The 22,885-nt window shown below is 48.4% G+C and overlaps 5 protein-coding genes across 5 annotated transcripts; 3 read left to right on the plus strand and 2 right to left on the minus strand.

Annotated features, from left to right (window-relative positions):
• Positions 1-333: 333 nt before the first annotated feature.
• B0J16DRAFT_154427 (uncharacterized protein) lies at positions 334-1,700 on the minus strand. Its single transcript, XM_046122098.1, has 3 exons — positions 1,475-1,700; positions 1,368-1,418; positions 334-1,275 (listed from the first exon to the last, which is right to left on the minus strand). Exons 1-3 carry the CDS (start codon positions 1,549-1,551, stop codon positions 684-686), a joined length of 720 nt encoding a protein of 239 aa, XP_045981241.1. The 5' UTR covers positions 1,552-1,700; the 3' UTR covers positions 334-683.
• Positions 1,701-3,381: 1,681 nt separating this feature from the next.
• On the plus strand, positions 3,382-12,392 carry B0J16DRAFT_344607 (uncharacterized protein). Its single transcript, XM_046128187.1, has 12 exons — positions 3,382-4,434; positions 4,485-4,650; positions 4,699-7,384; positions 7,433-7,787; positions 7,837-8,375; positions 8,436-8,545; positions 8,590-8,798; positions 8,847-9,416; positions 9,468-9,519; positions 9,570-11,776; positions 11,837-11,893; positions 11,967-12,392. Exons 1-12 carry the CDS (start codon positions 3,720-3,722, stop codon positions 12,065-12,067), a joined length of 7,767 nt encoding a protein of 2,588 aa, XP_045981242.1. The 5' UTR covers positions 3,382-3,719; the 3' UTR covers positions 12,068-12,392.
• Positions 12,393-13,315: 923 nt separating this feature from the next.
• Positions 13,316-15,290, plus strand: B0J16DRAFT_154457 (uncharacterized protein). The gene is made up of 2 exons (XM_046122100.1): positions 13,316-14,214; positions 14,268-15,290. The coding sequence occupies exons 1-2, from the start codon at positions 13,622-13,624 to the stop codon at positions 15,166-15,168; spliced, it is 1,494 nt and encodes a 497-aa protein (XP_045981243.1). The 5' UTR covers positions 13,316-13,621; the 3' UTR covers positions 15,169-15,290.
• Positions 15,291-15,357: 67 nt separating this feature from the next.
• On the minus strand, positions 15,358-16,683 carry B0J16DRAFT_344611 (mitotic checkpoint regulator, MAD2B-interacting-domain-containing protein). The gene has a single exon (XM_046128188.1). The coding sequence runs from the start codon at positions 16,580-16,582 to the stop codon at positions 15,413-15,415; it is 1,170 nt and encodes a 389-aa protein (XP_045981244.1). The 5' UTR covers positions 16,583-16,683; the 3' UTR covers positions 15,358-15,412.
• A 99-nt stretch (positions 16,684-16,782) lies between these two features.
• Positions 16,783-19,777, plus strand: B0J16DRAFT_154473 (stress-activated map kinase interacting protein 1-domain-containing protein). Its single transcript, XM_046122101.1, has 3 exons — positions 16,783-17,035; positions 17,091-19,425; positions 19,487-19,777. Exons 1-3 carry the CDS (start codon positions 17,013-17,015, stop codon positions 19,592-19,594), a joined length of 2,466 nt encoding a protein of 821 aa, XP_045981245.1. The 5' UTR covers positions 16,783-17,012; the 3' UTR covers positions 19,595-19,777.
• The last annotated feature ends 3,108 nt before the right edge of the window (positions 19,778-22,885 follow it).

Raw genomic sequence — 22,885 nt, forward strand, 5'->3', positions numbered from 1 at the left:
TGAGAATGCCTGAAAGAAATGAGGTCGGAAGGCGGCGTAAAAGATGGAAGGTAGCAAAGGTGGCAGAGGAGGGGAGGTGAAGGAAGGAATGGGTGCCTGCCTATTCTACTTACCGACCGACCTGCACCTAGCCACAGGAGAGAAGAGAGGAAAGGAGCCAATGCCGAAAGTCTGCTTCGCACTTCGATTATGCAGCAAGCAGAAAATAGCAGTGTAAAGGACGAGATGCCACAGGTTTTGGGGACGCAGCTTTAGCACTGCTTGCCGGTGGTATGCCTTCACTGGCCAGCACCAGGTTTTTGAGTGAATACCAGAGCTGCCTAAAGTGCAGCAGGGGAGATAGAAAGTCTGGGTTTTTATCTGGAGAGAAATTGAAACTAGAAGAGGGGAGTGACAATGATGGCAGCCTGATACATTATGACCCAAGCATCCATAGCACAGACTCTTTGTGCGTCTAACTTCCCTCAACTAAACGAGGGTGTGGTTTACTTAATCTTCGTAGATGATTTGATTGTTTGGACTATGGCATCCAGGCAGCTCGAACCAGCCCTGTGGTCTCCAACTTGAGTCTCAGGGAAGACCATTTTCTTTGCCGAATTCTCGCAGTTCACGGCCATCTTTGGCTGACCTGAACAACACTATCAAAGAAGTCTCAAGTATGCATACACCCGTGCTAGGTCGTTCTATTCAATCCGTGCACGTTTGGGTCCAACTGTAGTCTCAATAGCGTTGATCTTGGGAGCAAGATACTGTGTGCTTGAAGATGCATTCAGCCATGATGTTTCCACTTTTGCCACTGTCTTCCGAACAAACTCCTGCAAAGCCCCGGCTCCAGGAGCATCCTTGACAATGGCTATAGATGACACTCTGGGGACTCCTAAGCAGGCGCTCAGGCGTTCTGAGCATGGCTTTGAAAATCCAACCAGGCTAATTTGGCCATCATCAGGAAGCTGATTTGTTGCAGTCCCAATCATTTGCGGAAAGTGACAGTTGAATGTCGAAGCCTGGTTGCCTCGTGCTACGAAAACCATAGAATACTGCCTTTCAGCTTCGTTTTCTGTAGACTTGTTATCCTTGGACGACAAAGACTGGAGATTCCTGGTGATCGAATTGAGCCCGACATCTATATTGGCCTCAATCACGGGCATTGGCGGCACAGGAGGTTGCTCTGGGCCATCCCCTGTCTTCTTGGCTTCTTTCGCCAATTGTGCTGCACGCTTACCCTCTGATCGCTTGCTGTGTGTTTGGCGATGTTGTCCAATGGGGCTCAATAAACTTTTGATTGTTAGCAAGGTCTGCTTCGTTCTGGTACAGTTTGCCCTTCTATCCGGGACAATACATGGACTTTCAAGGGCTACTTCACTTACTCGCACAGGAGCTCCAGTATAGTGTCTTGATCTTCTGCTGAGACATCAGGCCTAGCCCCTTGTTAGTACCATCGATATGGATGGCAGAGTTGAACATTTGAACCTACCAAGAAACAGTAGAAAATGGAGTGTCAAGTTGGTGAACAACTCTCTTACGGCCGCCTTGGGTAGCTGAAGCAGACATGATAAATACTCGACGACGTAGATCAGGCAAGTAAAGTGTGACAGTTGGTTGCACCACTCAGATCAAGTAAAGTTTCATTGGAGAATGGGTAGACGTGGCAGTGCGGGTTCTGAGCACATGGAGAGGCTGGGAAAAAAAAGTGCTTTACTCTGCTTAGCTTTGCTTGATTGCTGGGAGCTATTCGCATGGAAATCTGCATGCATGAGCAATGTGGGTCAAAACTTTTGAACGGGGAGTTGCTTTTTTAGCGCCGTATTATATGTCACAAGCCGCAGGTACACATTCTGATCTAGAATCTATGTATGTAGGTACCTACCTAAAAATGGAAATCGATATGGAGTGACGATCAATGAGATGCCCAATATTTCATCTTACAGGAATCTCAAATGTGGATGCACTATTACGAAATGCAAAGAGGAGTGTCGGAGATGTTGTAATTTTTAAATTAGTACATTAGAGACACTATGCAAAATTCTATTCCGTTTATTTATGAGCAGGAGAATCGTTTTATTTTTATTAAATTCAGCGTAAGATTTCGCTAATACCTACCCAGGTACCTAAGTTGAAGTTTATTACCACAGAGCTTTTTGGTGCTGATTCACGTTATGGATTCTAAAAGGCCAACCTACTTACCCTATGAGACTCACAGTCTTAGGTGCCTAGGTAAAAAGCCGAGGTGACACAAGTTGGACACGGAATTTTGTCACTTTGCAAACAATGTAATAAAACCAGTATAGGTACCTTTAGTAGGCGTAACAATTCACGTATCTATGCCTTGCGGTAAGACATGCATGATTGGGTCTGCCATCCATATTTGCAGCCATGAAACAATCTAGCCTTCCCTTGGCAAGTCGTCTCTTCCCTCATTCGTTTTGATTGAATGGATGCCGAATGTCTCGATACCGATAGATACCCCACCAAAAACCACCATCGCTGTCATGACAGCTACAGCAGAGTCCCGACAGAAATTCGGCTGCACTGAGTTCCTGGGTTCATAATCTCGTGTACAGAGTTCTCACTGTCCCGAATATTCGAAGTACTTGAGAAAACCCATTAGTCTCTCTAGAGCTCCTATCCCAACTCATAGGAGTCGGTAGCAATTCAATACGATTAACCTGTCGCATCGCATGCACTATCCTCACCCCATCCATGCTCCCTCTTCCTCCAAATTACTAAGGTACCTACCTACCTGGTAGTCTACCCCGCCCAATACTGACCCAGGTACAGGCTGACATGGAACCTATGGATCTCCACTAGAAAGATGGACGGGACGTGTCACTGTCAAACCAGTTAAGGCAACCACCAGTTTTACCTGACCTTTTAAACACTACGACGTCAGAGCCCGCCCACCAAGAAAACCCCCGAAAGCTTCGACACCACTTAAGGTACCTAACTTTCGTCCTCACTCAGCAACCAAAATGTACCAATCTCTCTTATTTCCTTCCCCACTCGATTTTCTTTTTTGTAGAAACAACTGCAACAACAACAGCAGCAGCAGGGGAGGTATATTTCTTCTTCTTCTTTTCTCTCGTAAGCAGGCTGGCTTATTGACAATTCTTTCACCAAGGTAAGGACAGCACAATTCCTATAATCCATCTACAAGGTTATTTTTATCCATCGTCTATTCCTACTATCTAAGTACTAAGGCATACGTTACCTCCGTCGTGCTTTCCCCCTCTTGTTCTACTATTTGCACCCCCAGTGCTCCTGCCGTGGCGGGGTACCCACACTAGCAAACCGCGACCGCGGCCTACCAACCCATGCTCCAGCTCCCCCATATCCTGGTCTGGCTTTCACCTTATCCTCAGATCCATCTCAGAAGCCTTATCCGCTTCATCCACTTACTTCTTATCCATCCCACTTCAAGCCTCAAAGCAAACAGTCTTGGGAAATCTTTCATCTGATCTGGTTTTCGACCCCAGAGCCTCTTAATCACCCGCCTCTTCGTCTACAGCCCTTCCCCCCCGCACTTGCTCTTTGGCTCTGATTCCCTGTTCGATATTCATCTTGAGCTTGGGAAATCTTGCTGCTCCCCCACTACACCTCACACCTCTATCAAACCCACATGTTAATTTTGTGCAGCTATCGCCGGGGCGTCTCTCGCGACGGTGTGACGTCTCTGCACTTTCACGCCTCGTCCCCGTTAACCTCTTTTCTTCACAACTCCGATGGATCCAACCTCGAGATCCCCCGACCTTCCAGATCGCTCTGCCTCCGCTGAAGCCAGCTCGACCCGGCCGAACCCTTTTGATGACAGCGACATCTCGTCTCGCAAACGCCGGCGTACGTCTCTCTCTGGATCTCCTGCCAATTCCCTCGAAACAGTAAATCCTGTTCGCGACTCCTCTAGCTCCACCACCCTCGACACCGATTCTGTTCTACCTCGACCTGCCTCAGTTACAGACCCTCTGTCAAACCCCGTTGCGCCTGGAACACCCGAGTCAAGATCTCCCATATGCGAACGTCCGACAGAACCTCCTTCCAGCATGGTCACCATCAATCTCAGAAATGTGGCTCAGGCATACTCATCTTCAGTGTCTCCTTCTCCCAATGCTGTGGCTCGGCCAGCTTCGATTGGGAATGCGACTGATGCTGTCAACGAGCAGGTTCAAGAGAGTGTGGAAGATTCTGAAGTTGATATGGTTCCAGCTCCTCAAGGTCACGATATCACGCGGTCAAACTCTCCACAGTCAGCGAGTCCCCCTATCGAGGTTATCCCCGTACAATCAGATGAGGATATGATGTCTGACCAGCAAAGTGCTGGCCTTTCCATAATCGAGGATGATCCCACCATGATTGATCCTATTCATGATTTTCCGTTCAATGAGCCTGGCGAGACAATGGAAGGGATGGTAGTACGGCTCACGAACTATCTCGGAACACGTAAGGCATATTTTACTCCTCCTGGAAAACTAGACACTGATCGAGTCTAGAATCTTCAATCGACCCATCGGTCATTCATAAATTGCAGCAATGGCTAAACCGATATCTTGACTACATTAGGAGCGCTGGTCGATCAACGGCTATGGAGTCATGTCGTCTCCATGCTCCTTTTTGGGCGACGTTCCCACGCATTGTTCCAGCGATGGCTTTCCGTCGGTAAGTCCATAAATATAGTCAATGCCAAACAGAACTGACTTATCATAGACCTCCAATTTATGATGACGAGGCCTTGTGGGAAGACGGTAATGCGTTTTTCATAGGATTTGCCAAATTATCGGCTTGGTTTGTCAGTCAAGACATCATCTCCGTCAAGGAATTCGTGGTAGAACAAGAGTTGCGGGGCCGACAGATACCCGAACTTTTCTCATTGAACTACCTTCACCATCTTCATTCAATAACTCTACAAACGCGGTTCAGCGATGACCATGCCGACCGCTTGGAACATGCACCCTCATGCTTCGTCAGATCTTATCAAGAAAGCACAGGCGGGAGCATTGGCTGTCTTTTACAGCTGACCAAAAGCTTGGCAGACCTTATTCCTACATATCCTCGGTTGACGAATGATTTAACATCGATCTGCCAAGTAGCATCGGATATTATGACTGACTCCCTCAATCCTCGTATTCTGGACAATACCTCGACAGCCACTCAGAAACTCGAGGATGGGTTCGCTTTGTACGAACTAGTTTGTAATATATTGGATGGAATGATCGAGAAAACCCCCACACAACTCTTCGCTGATAATGTCATTAAGGGCGTCTCAGCTTTGTCGGATATGCTCAAGGCAGCTCTCAGAGGCGGGGTTCCGATTGCAAGCCGCCAATTACAAGAGCATCTGGCAGGGTTCCCTACAGTCTCTCGCGATTATGCTGTCGAGGCAATTGCTTTGAAGCGGCGTTTTACAACATACATCAAACTCATACGGTCGAGCCAAATGCAACTTCGATTTCAGGGGACTACACAGATGTGCCGAGAACTTGTCGATAACTGGAAGATTCACTCCGACCAAACCTACACCGACAGCTTCAGATACATTGAGCATATTGCCGAGTACCTAATCAGATCTGGGTTTATCAACTATTTTTTGGGATCCAACTGCCATCCCGAGATCACTGTTGAAGGCGCCAACATTGTCGGTTTTATAATAGTGACCAAAAAGTATCAAAGGGAGCACATCGACATGATATGGCAAGGGATCACCTCAGGAGAAGATCCCCGTACAGTCGATGCGCTGACGCGCATGATCATCAATATTGCCCATCTCTTTGACACCGAAGGCCTTCTGGCTCTTTGCGATAGATTCCAGACACTTCCTGTGGATGCCTTTACGTCCCCTATCCGAGTGCTATGGGAACATGTTATGAAGTTTGTGGCCGACAGACCCTCAGTAGGCCAACCTCTTGGGATTCAACCTTATAATCTTTGCCTACGGTTACTGAGGGAGTCTTTGATCTCCACATGCGGGTCGCAACTCGCATATCCTGAGATGCAGCAAACCGCAACGCATAACCTCCAGGATTTACTAAAATGCGGACCAGACCACGAAGGAAGACAACAATTATACCTAGGCTGTCTTCAAGACATTGCGAATAAGTCATCCACCACATTAGGCAGCCTCTACTGTCTGTCTATAATGATCCGTTCGAGAGTTGTGGCCACCGAACTACACAGGCTAGTGGAAGAACACGATTTCACAAGGCTTCTTGTGGAAGAATTAGACCATGCTATCAATGCTGGACGAGATATGGGTACTCGGATGGTTCTCGCCTTACCTATTCACCAACCCCGGAGGGATTTTATCGCCATGGTCATCCATTCGGAACCACAGACCATCACTCAAGACCTCGGTTTCAAACTTTGGGGCATGCTTGTTGGTCCGCTCTCTCTTTCGGTTGAAGACAGACGAGCCGGCTGGGAGATACTGAACAGTCGTAATAGCGGAGTCAACTCTGACAACCAGCCCAATCACTTTCTTCAGACCTGTTCGTCCCTCTACCTTCCAAGCCTTCCTGTCGAATATTTCTGTGACGGTGTGCTGGATTTTGTTCGGGCCGAGGTTATGGTTCGCCTCAATGAAAATTCAGACCTTGCCCTTGATGACCAGGAGGCAGTTCGTCGGAGTGGCATTGAACTACTGTGGCGCATAGCTCTTGAAGCCGAGGATGAAGGCTCAGCTGAAAGATCCCTTCAAACCCTCACAAAGGACATCTATATTGAGAGTGAGTATATTGCCTCCGGTCCTGCACACCGGACGCAGTTGATCCACCTGGCTCTGGTTGGTCGATGTTTAAAGGAGCTGAAATATGCTGCGAAGGATATCGAGACGCTTAGTCAGAATCTCAGAAGCAACAATGATGCGGATACGGCACCTGTTGCTGCAGAACAGAGGTTACAGGAAAAGGAGAGAAGATTCATCCGCTCTTTGAAATTCCTACGGTACATCTTGAATGCTCATCGCTCAAAGCCAAATTTATCCGCACCTGACATGAGGACCCTAATCTTCGAAGCACCCTATGCGGTTCAGGGGGATTCTGCGGAACTCAAGTATCAATCTTTTGATGGCGATCAGCAGACTGATATTAAGCCGCTCGTGATTGGAAAAGGAAACACTGCAGCTTCTTTGCTCGCTAGCCTCCGCGAAGAAACCGGGTTTGAGAACTATCGAGTTTACTATAGAGGCCAGCCCTTCCTACCACGTGAGGCAGACATATGCAAATCTCTAGAAGATCTCCGTGTCCATGATGGTCTCATACTGGTCAGGCGTGAAGAGGCTGGCCCAGCTCTCTCTGATCGGGTTAGACCTGGCGCCTCCTCGCTAGAGATTGAGATAGCTGCGCATTTCGACGAGATCTGGGAGTATTTAAGCATGAAAGATGTGATTGCAGAAGAAGTAAGTAGATGCTTGATGGTAAATAAGATATTGAGCTAATATTCCCAGATCTTCAACTTCCTCATCACCTTACCTACAGACGGTCACCTCCCAAAGTGGATCGACAACGGAATAGCGTCGTACAATGATATTTTTCCTCCGGGGCAGCCTTACAAGTCCCTCTACGCTCTGCACGTTTTGGTCAAGTATACTAACCTGCTCCCCTCTGGTTACGTCAACATTGACGACAGTCTGGATGACACACCTTTGGCCTCTTTTGTCACAAACACCAAAGCTCTCGAGACGGCCCTATCCTTGATTGTGCATGCCATCTCGGACAAGAACATCTTTCAGCAAACATCGATGGTTATGCGATTGAGGCTCACAGCTACTCTACTGCAGACGTTTCGGCAGTTCTACGACAGTATGTGCAAATGCTTTTTTTCAACGTGCTGTATCTAATAATGATGTAGAAATTGTCGCTCTAGAACCACCCGCTATCTCGAGTAGCCTGGTCATGCCGGATCCAGACCGTCTCGTCGAAATACTGTCTTATGCTGCAAGCTGTCCTAACAAACTGTCTTCGGTCGCCGTCCCTATTGCTCTTAATATGTGTTTTCGACTCAGCGTCATGGACGATCAGTTTTGGACGAAACTCAGCACGAACCCAGGCTTTGGCCAAACTCTACACTGTCTTCTACTTACCGATGCTCGTCAGGGTATCAGAGCGTCTGCGATAGCAACGGTCCAAGAGCACTTCAATCTTATGGAGCAGGCAGCTTCTTTTTACGATCTAGGCAACACCATTAACATTTCAATAGCAAGATACTTTTGGGTCCTCCTTGGGGAACTCATGTTGGAGGCAACTAATTTCCCGCATCAGTGCGAAGAACTCTTCCAATTGATCCATTTCATACTGGTAAAGATCAACAAGCACGCACCCGAGTTCATAGATATCGCAAAGCTTGCGACTGAAACCAGTCGAATCCTTCTGGAACATACGACAACCGAGGTATGAGATTGCCTTGATCCGTAATACATGAGCAAACGAATTAACCCTCCAAATTTATAGACTCTGGAATCATCGCATGTCGAAGATAAGCTAGCAAAAGGTTTAGCGTCGCTTTTGTATTTCTGTCTCCATCTGGACGCATCTATTGCGCTATCTGAAGCGCTCCCTAGGTAGGGAACAAGATCCTACTGTGAGCTATCCTGACTGTATATAGGGATCTTGCCATGTCATTGTTTTGGAAGCAGCTGTATCCTCGCAAGTGTCTACCACGTGGAACGCCTGTGCCCAGAGTCGTTCTCGATGTAGAAACTCGGGCCAAGCTTTGCGAGGTGATATTCCTTCTTGTGAAGCACGACCGAGACAGGATCCAGATGGTCCTGGAAGGGCTTGGCCAACAGGTGCCATTCTATGAAGATGACGACGGCATGTACTACAATGCGATAGAACCTCACTTACTAATACCTGACGCAGATGACCCATACCTCTACGATCTATCCTACCACTTCGAGCGATCCAGGGCACTGCGTGCTCAATCTGGCTACGCAGGACTGCAGAACTTGTCCAACACTTGCTACCTGAATTCTTTACTGACGCAGCTTTACATGAACACTGGCTTCCGACGGTTCGTGCTCAATTGCCGTATACTCTATACCGAAACTAGCCAACAGCTCCTTGATAACACCCAGAAACTCTTTGGCCATATGCAGGAGAGCTATCTTCGCTGTATCGATCCGTCCAACTTTGTCGGTTCCATCAAGACATATGATGATACTCCAATCGATATCCACAATCAGATGGATGTCGATGAGTTTTATAACCTACTCTTCGACCGTTGGGAAAACGAGCTTCTTAGCCAAGAGGAAAAGAGAACGATGAAATCGTTCTACGGCGGTCAGCTTGTGCAGCAAGTGAAATCAAAGGAATGCGAACACATTTCGGAGCGGCTGGAGCCCTTTTCTGCAATCCAATGCGATATCAAAGGGAAAAGCACGTTGGAGGAAAGCCTGCAGGCGTATGTAGATGGCGAGATCATGGAAGGAGGTAAAGCGAACTCTCTTTTAAAAGCAAGTGATATACTGACCAAGTAACTAGATAACAAGTACAAGTGTTCAACATGCGATCGCCATGTTGATGCTGTAAAGAGGTATTTGATACCCTCAACCGCTATTTAATGACTAGCTAACAAAATCCCAGAGCCTGCATCAAAGATGTCCCGGAAAACCTCATCTTCCATTTGAAGAGATTCGACTTCAATCTGCGTACCTTACAACGAAGCAAGATCAACGACTACTTTTCATTCCCCAGTCAAGTTGACATGCGACCATACACCATCGAACATTTGAGCAATCCGGAGAGCGATAGTGAGGAGGACATCTTCGAACTGGTCGGTGTCCTGGTTCATTCGGGTACCGCCGAGTCTGGACATTACTACTCCTATATTCGTGAGCGTCCTTCCCCGACAGATCAACCAAGCTGGGTCGAATTCAACGACGACATGGTAACTACATGGGACCCAGCGCAACTGGAACAGTTAACATTCGGTGGTCCGGACCACCGGCCCCCACACGACTCAAACGGTCTTGTATACGATAAGAACTACAGTGCATATATGCTGTTTTATCAGCGAGCTTCGTCCCTTCGTGCTGAGCAGGAAACAATGACAAGTCTCAGTGTTCCCATGCCCCTCCGTGTCGAAGTGCCAGACAAGCTCAAAGATCACACCAAGGCCGAGAACACACTGATCCTCCGTCGCCACTGTGTCTACGACGAGACTAACACTAAGTTTGTTCGTCTGCTATTCAATCACTCATTGACGTACTGCGATACTGAATGCGAAGCTGATGCTAACCTGGGTCTCAATGACTTTATGTGCAAGTTTCAGCAGGAACATGGGCTCGAGAATATAGCCATACGCACGATGATTGGTCATCTGGACCAGGCTGTTACCAGAACGAGGGATATTCCAGATTTTGATTCATATCAAAAAAGCCTAACGAAAGCTATCGTGTCTTGTCCGTGTTGTGCTTTCGCATTCTACAGCTACTTTGACGATTATCCCAGCGCACTTCGCATACTGCTGCAGCGCCATCCGGATCAAGGTGTACGAAACTTTACCTGCAAAGCTTTCATTGCTTCAGTCAGGAAGATATCGGAGACTTTTCCCAATGTGTACGATCCGCGGGAACCATATAGTCCGGCGTCCGATTCCGATGGAGACGAAAGCCTTAGTCGATTCGACGTTTCTCCACGTTCTGTTATTGGCGGAGTAATGCTGATTTTCAATCACCTCTGGCAATTCTTTCATGTCAACATCAGGGCCTGGGATGAATACTTTGGGGCAATTCTAGGCTTTGCTGAACTGGGCCATCATGAAACTGGGCATGTATTGGCTGCAGAATTTCTGGAAAAGACCATTCGGATCATCTCAGCCGATCCCCTACAAGAACTTACCGGAGTCTGGGCTAGGATGCTTGCTGGGGTTATTCGACGAAACAACGGTCCAAAACCCCCTTCATACGCATCAATTATCGGACTTGCTCAGCACCTGATAAGCAAAATGAGTACGAATCTCGGGACCGACTCAATCGAAGAGGATTCGACAGAGCGTCTTACGCAGGCAGCCAAGCCATTCAGTTGGACATCGCGTGAGGTAGCACTCATATACAGTAGTCTGGATAACACTTCTCATACCAGTCTATTTGTTGAGAAACTGCTCGCACTTGACCAGATGCCCAAACTCAGCGATGCAATCATTCGCTACTTAGTACGGTTGGACAGCAAAATGGACGACAGGGTCCTTGCAACATTGAAACAGTGCATTCGTGGCGAGACTTCGACACAGGTTATGGATCCATTCCTGCGTGCCGCTGTCCCTTACATCGACAGTACCAACAAGCTGACCAATGCCATGGGGATAGTGCAGCATATATCCACGCAGGTGAGGAGCCTCCAGAACACCGAAGGAGTGTATTTTGTACGCTTCTTCAGAACGGCTGTGAGTCTTGAGAAACAAGACGAGGGATTTGCTGTGGCGGTTCGCTCTTACAGTCTCGGACAAGTGTCAAAATGGGTGCCTTTACTTCTTGCATGGCCTGACCAGCAAGTTCGTCGTGTCACGAAAGAGTTTCTTGATTCCGCACTGTTCGATGTCCTGAAGGGGTACGGTCCGGCCATCGGCGTGAGTACTCGTGATAACAACGACGGCATCAAGGAGACAACAAGGCAGGTCGGGATCATGTGTCTCGAGTATCTCAAAGACCACCACGTCCGTAGGCGGACTAGTGTCAACAGAGAAGTTGCGACTGGTTTTTTGGAAGTGATCGAACGATGTGGTACGGCAGTGGATATGGAGTCAAATGAACCAAACGACGCAGACAAGAGGTTCCACAGATTGCACGATGGTAAGTGGAATGTGTTGTGCTCCGGCGTTGTGATCAATAAGTGGCTTACAAGTGTGATAGATGTGATCGATCCTTTACGCAAGCTAGTTGTCGATGACATGGAAGACGATGGGTCCGGTATGTTACAGTCATTCAGCGACTCTGATACAATCATAGCAGACTTGTGGTAGCGGCTGACGTTGGGTTAAAGACTGGGAAGGATCGTGCGAGTCATCTGAACAGATTGATGACATTATTGAAATGAATACTTCAGGAATGAACGAGCTGCACGATATGCAGAAGGTGTCATGATAGTGAGCACGAAGAAAGAACTCAAGATTGCTTTCTGGCGGTGTAGACACAAAAGCACGCCAGCCGAAACTTGGCGTTCTTTTACTTGTTTGCTATTCAAGCATTAGGATGTCTAGACTCGAGCGGGATAGGAAGTCGCAGGTCAATCAATGGCTGCTTCAGGCTAGATATGAATGTTACAGTCAATATGGAGGAAGCGAGTATTTCTGAGACGCAATTGTATAGCAAGGAGTGGCGATGTACAGTACAAGTCGGTCTTAAGGCCATGCAGCGACGACATATTGAATAAAAGCCAGAATATCGCAGATGTGTCCAGATCATGAAGCAATCATCATGATAATGACGAGTGGCAGGGCCTTCACCTTGGCTGAACGATAAACGAACTGGCTAACTCATTGCTGGTGAGCGCTTTATACATGTATTCTATCTTTAGTGACATGGTTAGAAAACTGGCCAAGAGTAACCAGCCCCAAGGCTACGGTGCCGTTTTGGACAAGGAAGTTCCCAAGTTTAGAACCATTTTCAGGGAAACAAAACAAAACGAAACTACAGGTTAGACTCAAAAGTTGATGGATAGGACCCATACACATGGAAGAAATCTGCAAGGGAACTGAATCTACAGTGGGAAATGATGCAGGAACATGGCACGGCAATGGTGTGCATGGTTGTTAGAGAAACTGTTTTTAGAACAAGGGATTATCCGTCTCTACATACTTCCATAGATATATGATGTGGTTTCATCTCTCAGCATCTTCAACCTGTTCGATCACAGTCTGCACTATGCAGGTTCGTCGTCAGTCACACTCACACGCATACAGCCACTCAAATGGCGTCTCTGGCCGCCGACGACCTTCTAAATTAAGTACAGGGCTGACAGCGACCAATCGAGTCTCGTTCCATGAACCCCACCAGTCTCTCAAAATAGTAGCCGAGAGGCACTAATGCAAGTTAGCCGCCGATACACTTGCACTAAATCCTTTTTGATAAATCTTCATCGAGCGGGCCATTGTACATCACTACCCGCTTATCCTAAACTGTGATGCTCTACTGGGTTTTCCCCTTTCGACATCCATATATCATGCCTATGGTTCTGGGGTCTAACTGATCTCGGCATCATCCCGTTTCATGTTGTCCTGTCTGCCATGCCAGGATCGTCAGACGGGCCTGTTGGGAGGCCACCTGAAGAGGAAAAGGTGACTGGAGAGTGAAACATAAACAGCCAACCGTTCTTTTTTTAGAGCTGTCCGGGGAAGAATAAGCTCAAGCGGATGGTGTCATGTTCTTTAATACTCCTGTTTGCCATTCATCCTCTCTTTTCTTGAAACTCTTTTTGAGGCAGGATTACAATAACGACGGTTTCACGATATACCAGGCCTGAGAAGGATACCGCAGCTGCTGTGCGGCTTTTGCTTGATTCTGTTCCTTTGTCTTGTCTGGCTTGTCCTTTTCTAGCCGAGTATTATTTGTCGTTCATTTGTTATCCTCTTTCCATACCGGGTCAAGCAGGCTGTTTCAGTCGTCCTCTTTACTGAAGCACGACTTTGCACCTCCAACATGTCGCTCAAGGATCGAATCTCGTCCCCGCTCGAGGCTGGTACCTCTATCCTCGATGCCCACCATCTGCCGCCGCACCTAGCACCTGCTCTCGAGCATGCATCTTCTTGTCTTGCTCGAAAGTCTCAGCACATCACCCTTGTTGTTGCTCGTCGGGACTACCAACTTCCATCAGTCGTTCCGCCGAAGGGTTTATTGACTCCAACGACTCCTACGACCCTTTCTCCTGGTTTCCGTCTCAACTTCTCACAGGGTCCCGTTTCTAGGCTCAGGTCCTTGATGAAGAAGGGTTCTTCAGCGTCCCTTCGATCAATAGACTCGCCGCGAAGTGGGCTATCTTCGCCTGGCCAGGTTCACCCATTTGAAATATCCAGCCCTCGATTAAAATGGCCTCTGTCGCCCTCGACACCCCTATCTCCTCCTCCCATGACACCTTGTACTGCCTCGTCGACGACTACAGATACCATGAGCTCCATGATGACGGCGTCATCGGGTTTTGGTATGCGGCTCATCCACACCAATGAGCTCAACCCTAGATCCGAAAAGATACTGAACTCGATATTGGCCAAAACAGAAAAGAAGTTTGCCCTTGGGTAAGTGGCGAGACAGTTATCTTAGCGGGCAAGCTCCGACTAACACGCTCTAGACCAGAGTGGCTCTCAGCCGCTGTCAGGCCTTCATCCTGCGGCCTTACAAATCAACTCATTCACAGTTCCATCATTCAGAATGAGGTCCTCTTCTGCTCAGAGGGCCTCACCGTTTTATCGCTTGACAGGTTGTACAGCTTGAAGAGTGCTCTTTCTAGCTACTCTAAGACGAAATCCCCTCTCCGCCTCGAAGACGCCGTCGACGAACTCAGACGCATCATCCTAGCAACCAATGGCACAAAGGTTTCCAAGACGGCTATACTTCGATCATATGACTGGTTGAGTGTGTCAAACTCCGCCCTGGTCGATCTAGATCGCATATATCGACGAGCATACGGAGGACCGGAACAGTACGGGGGAATTTCGGGCCTCACGGGCTTCGTTGAACCAGCTATCAAGCCCATCAGCGATTCCCAGGAACGGCATATGGAAGAAGAGGCGGACGAGGTGACGACCAATGTAGCAGCGTCCAAAGGAAAAACACCATCGCCGAAGCCTTTGCTCAAGCTACAGACGAATTTCACCCCCGGGCCTCTTCTTAGACCAAAACCAAAGAAATTAGATGCTTCGATCCAAGTGCCAGCTCAAGTCGAAGTCGAAGTCAGGGAAGAGGAAGATGGAGATCGGACAGCACGACCGACTGACCAGTTGTATTTCACCATGCAGCAGTGGGAGCCGCCCTCGACGATAGATCAGGTCCTAACTGCAGGACCAGTGAATCGAAGTGCCTTCAGTCCTCTCACACCAACACCCATCATGAGTCCAGGGTCAACCAAATTCGGTCCCATGACACCGCACGAGTATGATGATATATCCCCAACAACACGGGGAGAATGGGGGTTCATGTTGGCGGACAATGCCTTCCAAAGTGGTCGCAAAGTTGGAGTCGAGACCTTTTGATACATTTCGCTTGTTTTACTTTGTTTTCTCAGATCGGAGTTGGATTGCATGGCGAGCGATTTGCCTTTTGAGACACCCCCTTTGGTCCAAGCATGTTTATGCTTCAATGACTCTGTATTTTGGGTTAGATACTTGAATAGGTATAGACGGCGCATAAGACGAACATATGTAGACTGAAAATTGGAAAGGAAAATGTGACATTCTTGCATGTGGTGTATAAAATTGGGTATCATTATTATCGTCATCACCATCCATATTTGCCTGCTGCCTCCTTTCGGTTACTCCTCCCCTTGGCGAAACTGTCCTCGAGGGCATCGCGCTGGCTTTGTACATTCTGCACCAACTGCCGCAGGCTATGTTTACCACCTCCCTGTATCGCCCGCACAGGATTGTGGGTTTGCTCTTCTCCTGCGGCTCGAATCTCCTCATTATGCCTATATTCTTGGTCCATATTGAAGTTGATGACCTTCTTGGCAGCTTGGTTACCGAGACCACCACGACCAAAGAGTTCCCGTCGTTGGGCCGGTGTTAAGTTGAGGTCTTCAACAACAGTATCCAAGGATTCAGATCCCGGCAGGGTAGTTGCTGACGGGCCAGCTTGTGCATGGCTAGCGTAGTCTCCATAGGCTTCCTCATCGTATCCCAATGAGCTTTGCGCCGTCGCAAACATGGGCTCGTAGCCACCAGTAGAGGTCTTCGTTGTAGACTCTGGAGGTTCTTCTGTATGCATAGAGAAGAGAGAAACCTTTTTTGGGACTGCTGCTGGCGCAACTGCCGACGCGACGGCCACTTCGGCTTGTTTCAGCCCGACCTGCTCATGCTGGGGTACTGATGTTGGTTTCGCCAGTCCGGAGTTGAGCTTTTTCTTCTTCTGCGGGTTCCTCGCTACTGACAAAGGTTTAAACATCAAGGGCTTGCCGACAAGTTTGACCTCTTCCGCGGGCTTCTGTCCTTCAGGGATGTAGGGCTGCGCAGCCTTTGGTGGCGGCAAACTCATACCTTCCAAAGCATTGTCGTTTGCCCTATCCTGGTCTTCCCCTCCCTCTCGAGTAAATCCTGGCGCAGCACTTGTCTTGAATTGGAAAATTGGCTTTGTCGATGAACTGCTCGACGCTGCAGGTTTGGGTTTATTGGCATTTTTGGGCGCTGGAAGAAACGAGTTGAATCCAGAGAATCTGCCACTGCCGCTACCGCCGCCAATTTCTATCTTCTTCTCCGCGGGTTCTGGAATTTGTGCTTTATCGTTTGAGAGTTGAGGAAGGCTGACCACGATCTTGCCTGGGTTGGATCGATCGACAACCTTTTGGAAAGGTTTCTTGGATGATGCGGTTTGTTTAGGGACGGGTTTGACGGGAGCTTGACCTTCAGCTTCAGAGCCTGAACCTTCAGAGTCAGAATAGTCGACGAGACCCATTGCGCTAGCTTCAGTAATTAATTATCGGATGATGAAAAGAAAGATGAAGGATGCCAAAGAATCGCGAACTTGAGTGTCGCGATATGAAGTTCAGAGACCCCACTTCTGTCTCGTCTATGAATGGCCTGTGCTTACCTATGGCTACCTACCTACCTACTTAGGTATGATGGACGCTCTGAACTTCAACCCCACTGCTTCCAGTTGTCGCAAACCTACATACCTACCTACCTACTACCTACTACTTACTACCTGTACTTATCTGCTGCAGTAGGCAATACAATGATAGATACGACATCTATCTAATCCCTCCATTATTCCACCATCAGCGGCTCGGGTTGTGATAAATATGTGAGAGAAGCGGGCGGGCCACTTACTTTCGACTTGATTCAACAATCTCCGTGGTACAGTCGCGCCTATCAAAGCTGCTACCATGTCAGTCATTCAACTAGAAGAGTGTGTACCGATCGCATATCAAGTATCTTGCCAGATCTGAACTAATCTTCTCCAGACTCGTCTCTTATCAACTACGCACCAGTTATCTCGACGAAATTGCCGACGGGGTAGGAGAGCGACTTCTTAACGTTAATGATGGCTTCATAAACTCAGCTCCTTTCAAGGCTGCCGGCTGGCGGCCAAACTCCTCACACCACAAGAGGACGCATTCGCCTCCAATTCCTACTGCAATTGCTTCTGAATACTTCCAAGCGCCAAAGCAAGCCGGACTTACACTCGAGGATGGAGAGGAGGACGGCGGCATGCTCACGGCGGCCGGGTCGGACACTATGGGCCCGGGAATGGCTACGAGGCGACGCAGGCGTCGCGAGCAGATGGAAGAGGAGGATAGCAGCGATTTGAGCGACGAAAGTGACGAGGATACAGACCAGAGGGCTGCACAGCAGATCAAGTTCGCAAAGATGCCGGTTAGAAACAGAGCAGGCTCGTCACCGCTGCAAAACACCAATCTTCGCCAAGTCGGTGCTGTTTCGCCAAGAGCCCCTCGCCGAGGCTCACAGTCAGCTTTAGGGACAGTCCAGGAGAGGCCACGTAGGGACACGGTCACGAGTAGCGAGATATCATCCGAAAATGAGACCGATATTTCTACGGTCCAGCGTCATCGAGAGGCTGCACGCGCTGCGGCGAAAGCCGCAAAGCTTCAGGCGAGGATTCTGGAGGAACCCTCACCCGGCATCCAGCGAGCAGATACGACCCTCCTGCCGGAAGAAGAAGAGGACTCTGATGAGGCTTCAGACATGTCTGACGATTATGCCGAGAGTATAGACTCGGCATCGATTCTCGACGGTGTTGAGAACGCCATTAACGCGTCGCCCACTCGTCAGGTTGTGGGGACACCACCAAAGAATTTTGTGCGACAGTCTACAATTCGTAAATCGAAGCCGTCGACACATCCCATCGTTCTCGGAACCCTACCCCCTCCTAGGCCGATGAGCATGATTCGGCCCTTGAGTGTTGCCCAACCGAAGAGTTTGCTATCAGCCGCTCTCAAAGCCAAAGATAAGAAGTCATCCATTCCTTTTCAAAAGTTTGCACATTTCAGCGGACAGGGTACCCAGGGATCTATTGCCGTGCGTATATATGCCCCTTTCTCAAAAACGCCAAGCAAGCCATTCCAGGTCCTCATCCGGCCACGCGTTCACGATGGACAAGGCGCTGAGAGGGTTGTGACAGTAGCAGACCTCATCGGTCTGAGTCTGTACCGATACAATGAGGAGAAACTGGAACCCCCTTTGCCCAAGGGAAAACTTAATATCAACTGGTGGACTCTACGTATGGTTGAAGAAGGTGGTGAGGTCGATGATGATTTTCCCCCTTTTGAGAGGACTAAACCCCTGATGTCTTTTACTACGGTGAACAATGCTGCGGCTCGAGGTGGAGGGCGCATGCGATCAAATTCAACCGCCTACGACGACTTCGCACTGGCAGAGGCTTCAGAAGACGAGTATCTTGAAAACAAATCGCTGACACCTCAAGAGGACGAGGAAGAGGAGCCAGTGACCTCACAGGATAGCAGTGGCGGCGTATCTCTTGATTCCACACAGCCAGACGAGGACGCAACTCCTCGGGGCACTCCAGGACCAAGTGTTAACTCAGTTCTTTCCAACCGGCCACGGCAAAATCCCATCGTTACAACAACATATCGATCGAATGCTCCTCCAGCAGACATGCCACAAGCACCTGCTACGGTACCCAACACGTCCCGAGGGCAGCAGAAGCTACTCCGAGTTCATATCATGTCCTCAGACCTCGCACCGGGCCAGATGGTAACACTTGATGTTATGACAGACACTTACTTGGCAGAGGTTCTGGACGTAGTCTGCCGGAAGAGACAGCTAGACAAAGCCAACCATGTCCTCAAACTACCCAGTTCGGGGGCAGTCGTCATGTTGGATCGGCCTGTATCTTCCATTGGAAATGTCTCGGACCTCGAGTTGTACCGAAGACGATTCGCAACAGATGGCCCGTTAACCATGACCGGGTCGCCGAGCAGTTCGTCGCCAAAGACTTTGCCACTAGCTGAGCAAGCCATGCAGAAGCGCAAGAAGTCGCAAACGCCAATGGTTGGTAGTCATCCATTGGCACGTGAGTCAATGAAGCAGGACGAGCTCAGCAACGCCAGCTATAAGAAATACACCGTCTGGCGGAAACAGCCGATGCGCATCGTAGGTATGAGCGAGCGCATCCTGGTGATAGACGGTGAGTATATACACATCATGCCAGCGTCTGGCGGTAAGGCGTTGCACGACGGTTCAGGCAAGACAACGACAGTGCACTTCAGCAACGTAGTTGGGTGCAAAGTACTTCGAAAGCATCCGACAAACGTCAAGGTGAGTTTACTATTCGAGATTCATGATCAAGTTCAGGACTAAAATATGCCCAAAAAACCAGCTTGTTGTGTACAAAGCTACAGAAAGCAAACGATACGATTTTGAAGCCCGCAGTGCGCTGGAGGCGGCCGAGATCGTGGAGGAACTCAAGAAAGGCATGTTCAAGTGAATTATCTTGATTTTGGAATTACCTCCAATATTTGGCACGGATATATACAATTTTCTCTGGAAAGCTACTGAATATAAAGAAGAAAGGAAAATACCTACCATATGGGCATTTGAGATTGCATAATCGTATTTCGCATTTCCTTTGTACTGTGCTGTCAGTTTGCCTATTGCTTGTCTTGCTAGCGAAGGGACCCTTTCGTCACAATGGTGAAGAGAAAGAGAAAGAGAAAGGGACAAGACTGGAGGCTCGATCAGCCCACTATGCATCGCATCTCGATGAGGAGGAAAACTTCTTGGATTGATCGAATGCTGTGCTTGGTATAGGCTTGGCAAGCATTGGTCAAAACAGTCAAGCAAGGCAGGTTTATGCTGAAATGGCGATCCAAGGTGCCAAGCCGGGGTTATGGCAATGAAATATTATGGAAGCACGGAGAGAAATGGAGTCAAAGTGGAACACCTAGGGGCGTGTGTGGCGTTGAGGCCAAGACGGACACGACCAGGCAAGCAAGTATTGTACGTATCCGTACTCCGTACACATCCATACCTAGGTAGGTACATACGAGTGTTGTACGTAGATATTGCGCTGTGAGGGCCATACCTGATGATTTCAATCAATGATCCTAGTATGAGTTAATGAGCTGGCCATGCTGCAGATACTTTTCAACCTACAGGTACTGCACCACATTGTTAAAGATTCTTTCCGTCCGTTACTGGCAGCTTGTATTCGGAAACGGTTGATCCTGAAGGACTGTAATAACAAGGGTCAACGCCAAGGGAGGCAATGTAAGGTAGGGAACCGTCCTGTACTGTACCGTTGGCTAGCTAAACAAGCTAGACTAACGAATCTGCGCTTGTTTAGGTTGTGTTGTGTCGCGTGCCGCGCGTTCAGGGACTCTCGCAGTCTCGCTCAGGTACTAGAGACAAGAAAAAGAAAAGAAGCTTAGTAGGTAGTCTGCAACCGAGATCGCGATTGGCAAGTAATTCCCAGAAACGACTTGATATTTCGTTTAATAGATTGACTCTAGAATTCCTAAGGGTGATACAGTCCAGTCCAGTACAGTACGATGCTGACAAGGCTCAGACAAAAGGTTGGAATTGGTCCCTTGTCATCGGCAATTCCCACTGTTGCATTGCTGTACATCAGTCGATCCTCGCTCTCTCTAATCGACCAACGCACTCTGTCGTTGGGTGGTCTGTACTCTGTATCTAGGCGTTGGCACTACTTTTATTTAACTTTTCAGCTTGAGTAGATCTTCGATCCAAGGTTGAGAGCCCCCAGAGAGGGGGGACATAAGGTTTTCTCTCCAGTCTTAAGGTCTTTTGTGTGTTTTGTTTCACATGGGTGAATGTAAAACATTACGGCACCCACGATTCAACTATAACGCTCCTGTATATCTTGGGATAGGTTTATCTGTTGGTAATCGTGCTGTGGACAGCGTCGAGCATCTGTTAAACTTGTATGTCGTCCATATCTCTATAACTCCGGGCAGGGCTGAAGCGTTAATGACTATGGACGGGCTGATGGATAATTTACTAGGAAACCCTAGCAGGTACAGTAGTCTGGGGAACGGTTAATACAAGACTGCAGTGTAAGTTTCCAGGGGCTGTACCAGCCTATAAAAGAGTCCTGACATTCAATTGGATGAATCCTAGCAAGGCTCACCTCACGCTTTGATCCAGTGAAGCACAGGCAATACAGTACATTTACAGTACCTACCTACTGGGTTGGTATTAATAGCCCGTCAGCAGCAGGGTAGGTACTACCTACTTAGTCTATGCTGTCCGGAGTAGGAACAGGAGAAGGAACCGGAGCAAGAACAAAAGGCAGGAAGAGCAAGGGCCGCTATTGCCTGCAAACAAAAGTGTGGGTCTTTCTTCCTTCCTACTCCACTGTGACGCAAATAGTCAGCCGGAATTACGTGAAAGGAATGATCAACTTCAGGCAGGAACAATACATACATACGGATACATAGGTATGTTCCTACTGTAGGTACGTATGGATGTCAGCACAGCAGCGCCATCCATGGAACGAGTGAACAGGGCAGGAAAGCGAAAAGGATTAGACCCGACGCTTGTTGCCAGAGCTAAGGTCTTACATTACAATAACTTATTATTACTGTGATGTACATACCTCTCAGACGTTTAATGTATAGGTGTAGGTCTTTCGCTGACTAAAGCGCCAGGTCTTTCTCCCTTTGGTAACTCAGCTCACTTTTTTGGGTTAGGTAGTAGTGGCTGTGGAAAACCGGGAGCAAGAGCAAGTGGCTGACTTTATCCCCACAATTGCAACATAACGTCAGAACAAGTTTCCATGATCTTCAATCCTTGCCAAAAAAGTTCGGTTTCGACCAACTCGTCTCGTCTGACTTGAACATGATCTTGCTTCCAGGGTACTACTAATCGATTCTGTTTACAGCACCCTTGTCGACACAACTGTACAATACAGTAAAGTGCCTACCTAGATGCGAAGACCCAGATGCCTCTTAAACGTGCAGAGTTAGAGCATGCTGGTTCAGCTAGGCTACCTAGACTGGCTGGCTGGCTTGTAGACTCAACTACGGCCACGCCTGTCACAGCATAGTGCATACATAGTATGCACGGAATCGTGATGAAGGATGATGATTTATGGCCACTGAAAGACAGGGTACAGCACTGTATAGACTACTTGGCAGCCAAACAATACCATACCGACACGGTTCCTGACTTTCAGCTCTTGGTTCTTCATTTCGATATCATCTCCTGCTCAATTACCGGTTTTTCTGATACAGAGACAGGAGGTCGGCAGTGAACCCCTGATTGCGGAATCTTATGCAGGTACTCGCGAACTTGAATCTCTTAAAGACGTCACTTGATGAATTGCCGTCTAGCTTCGCTTCTGAATGAACGAATTCGGTAGCTGGGCAACTGCTCCCAACCTGGGTCTTATGCTCTACTCAAAATACGGATACCAGACCAGGGTATATTGCACACCGACCGATGCTCTTTGTTGGGGGTTCAATGCATGCCGCGTGGGCTTGAGGCTCAGTTTCACGCGGATATGCGTACAATAACTCGCTATCAGGATTTGCACAAAATTGGTAGGCTGGGCTCAGCTTTGCTTACATACCTACACCTAGCTGATGCTGTTTATTTCCGGAGTCATGTGTACTTTACAGTACATAGGGTGAGCTGAAACAGAGGATCCCCTCTTCGGCACTGCCTTGCATAAGCTATGGCGCAGCTGAGGGCATCGCACGAATGCACTGGACTTTGCCGTACTGTACTCTAAGAACATCATGGCTATTGCTACCCG

This window comes from Fusarium flagelliforme (genome assembly GCF_020744385.1).
Source record: "Fusarium flagelliforme strain FIESC 12 MPI-CAGE-AA-0113 chromosome Unknown B0J16scaffold_5, whole genome shotgun sequence".
In the NCBI taxonomy this organism is placed as follows: domain Eukaryota; kingdom Fungi; phylum Ascomycota; class Sordariomycetes; order Hypocreales; family Nectriaceae; genus Fusarium; species Fusarium flagelliforme.

Bases quoted from the DNA above. Each gene is read 5' to 3' on its own strand.
- B0J16DRAFT_154427 (XM_046122098.1), bottom strand. From the start codon at position 1,551: ATGTCTGCTTCAGCTACCCAAGGCGGCCGTAAGAGAGTTGTTCACCAA. The intron at 1,419-1,474 runs GTAGGTTCAAAT...ACAAGGGGCTAG, and splicing joins CCATTTTCTACTGTTTCTTG to GCCTGATGTCTCAGCAGAAG. The intron at 1,276-1,367 runs GTAAGTGAAGTA...AACAATCAAAAG, and splicing joins ATACTGGAGCTCCTGTGCGA to TTTATTGAGCCCCATTGGAC.
- B0J16DRAFT_154457 (XM_046122100.1), top strand. From the start codon at position 13,622: ATGTCGCTCAAGGATCGAATCTCGTCCCCGCTCGAGGCTGGTACCTCT. The intron at 14,215-14,267 runs GTAAGTGGCGAG...AACACGCTCTAG, and splicing joins GAAAAGAAGTTTGCCCTTGG to ACCAGAGTGGCTCTCAGCCG.
- B0J16DRAFT_154473 (XM_046122101.1), top strand. From the start codon at position 17,013: ATGTCAGTCATTCAACTAGAAGA. The intron at 17,036-17,090 runs GTGTGTACCGAT...AATCTTCTCCAG, and splicing joins TCAGTCATTCAACTAGAAGA to ACTCGTCTCTTATCAACTAC. The intron at 19,426-19,486 runs GTGAGTTTACTA...CCAAAAAACCAG, and splicing joins AGCATCCGACAAACGTCAAG to CTTGTTGTGTACAAAGCTAC.
- B0J16DRAFT_344611 (XM_046128188.1), bottom strand. From the start codon at position 16,582: ATGGGTCTCGTCGACTATTCTGACTCTGAAGGTTCAGGCTCTGAAGCT.
- B0J16DRAFT_344607 (XM_046128187.1), top strand. From the start codon at position 3,720: ATGGATCCAACCTCGAGATCCCCCGACCTTCCAGATCGCTCTGCCTCC. The intron at 4,651-4,698 runs GTAAGTCCATAA...GACTTATCATAG, and splicing joins CCAGCGATGGCTTTCCGTCG to ACCTCCAATTTATGATGACG. The intron at 8,546-8,589 runs GTAGGGAACAAG...GACTGTATATAG, and splicing joins CTATCTGAAGCGCTCCCTAG to GGATCTTGCCATGTCATTGT.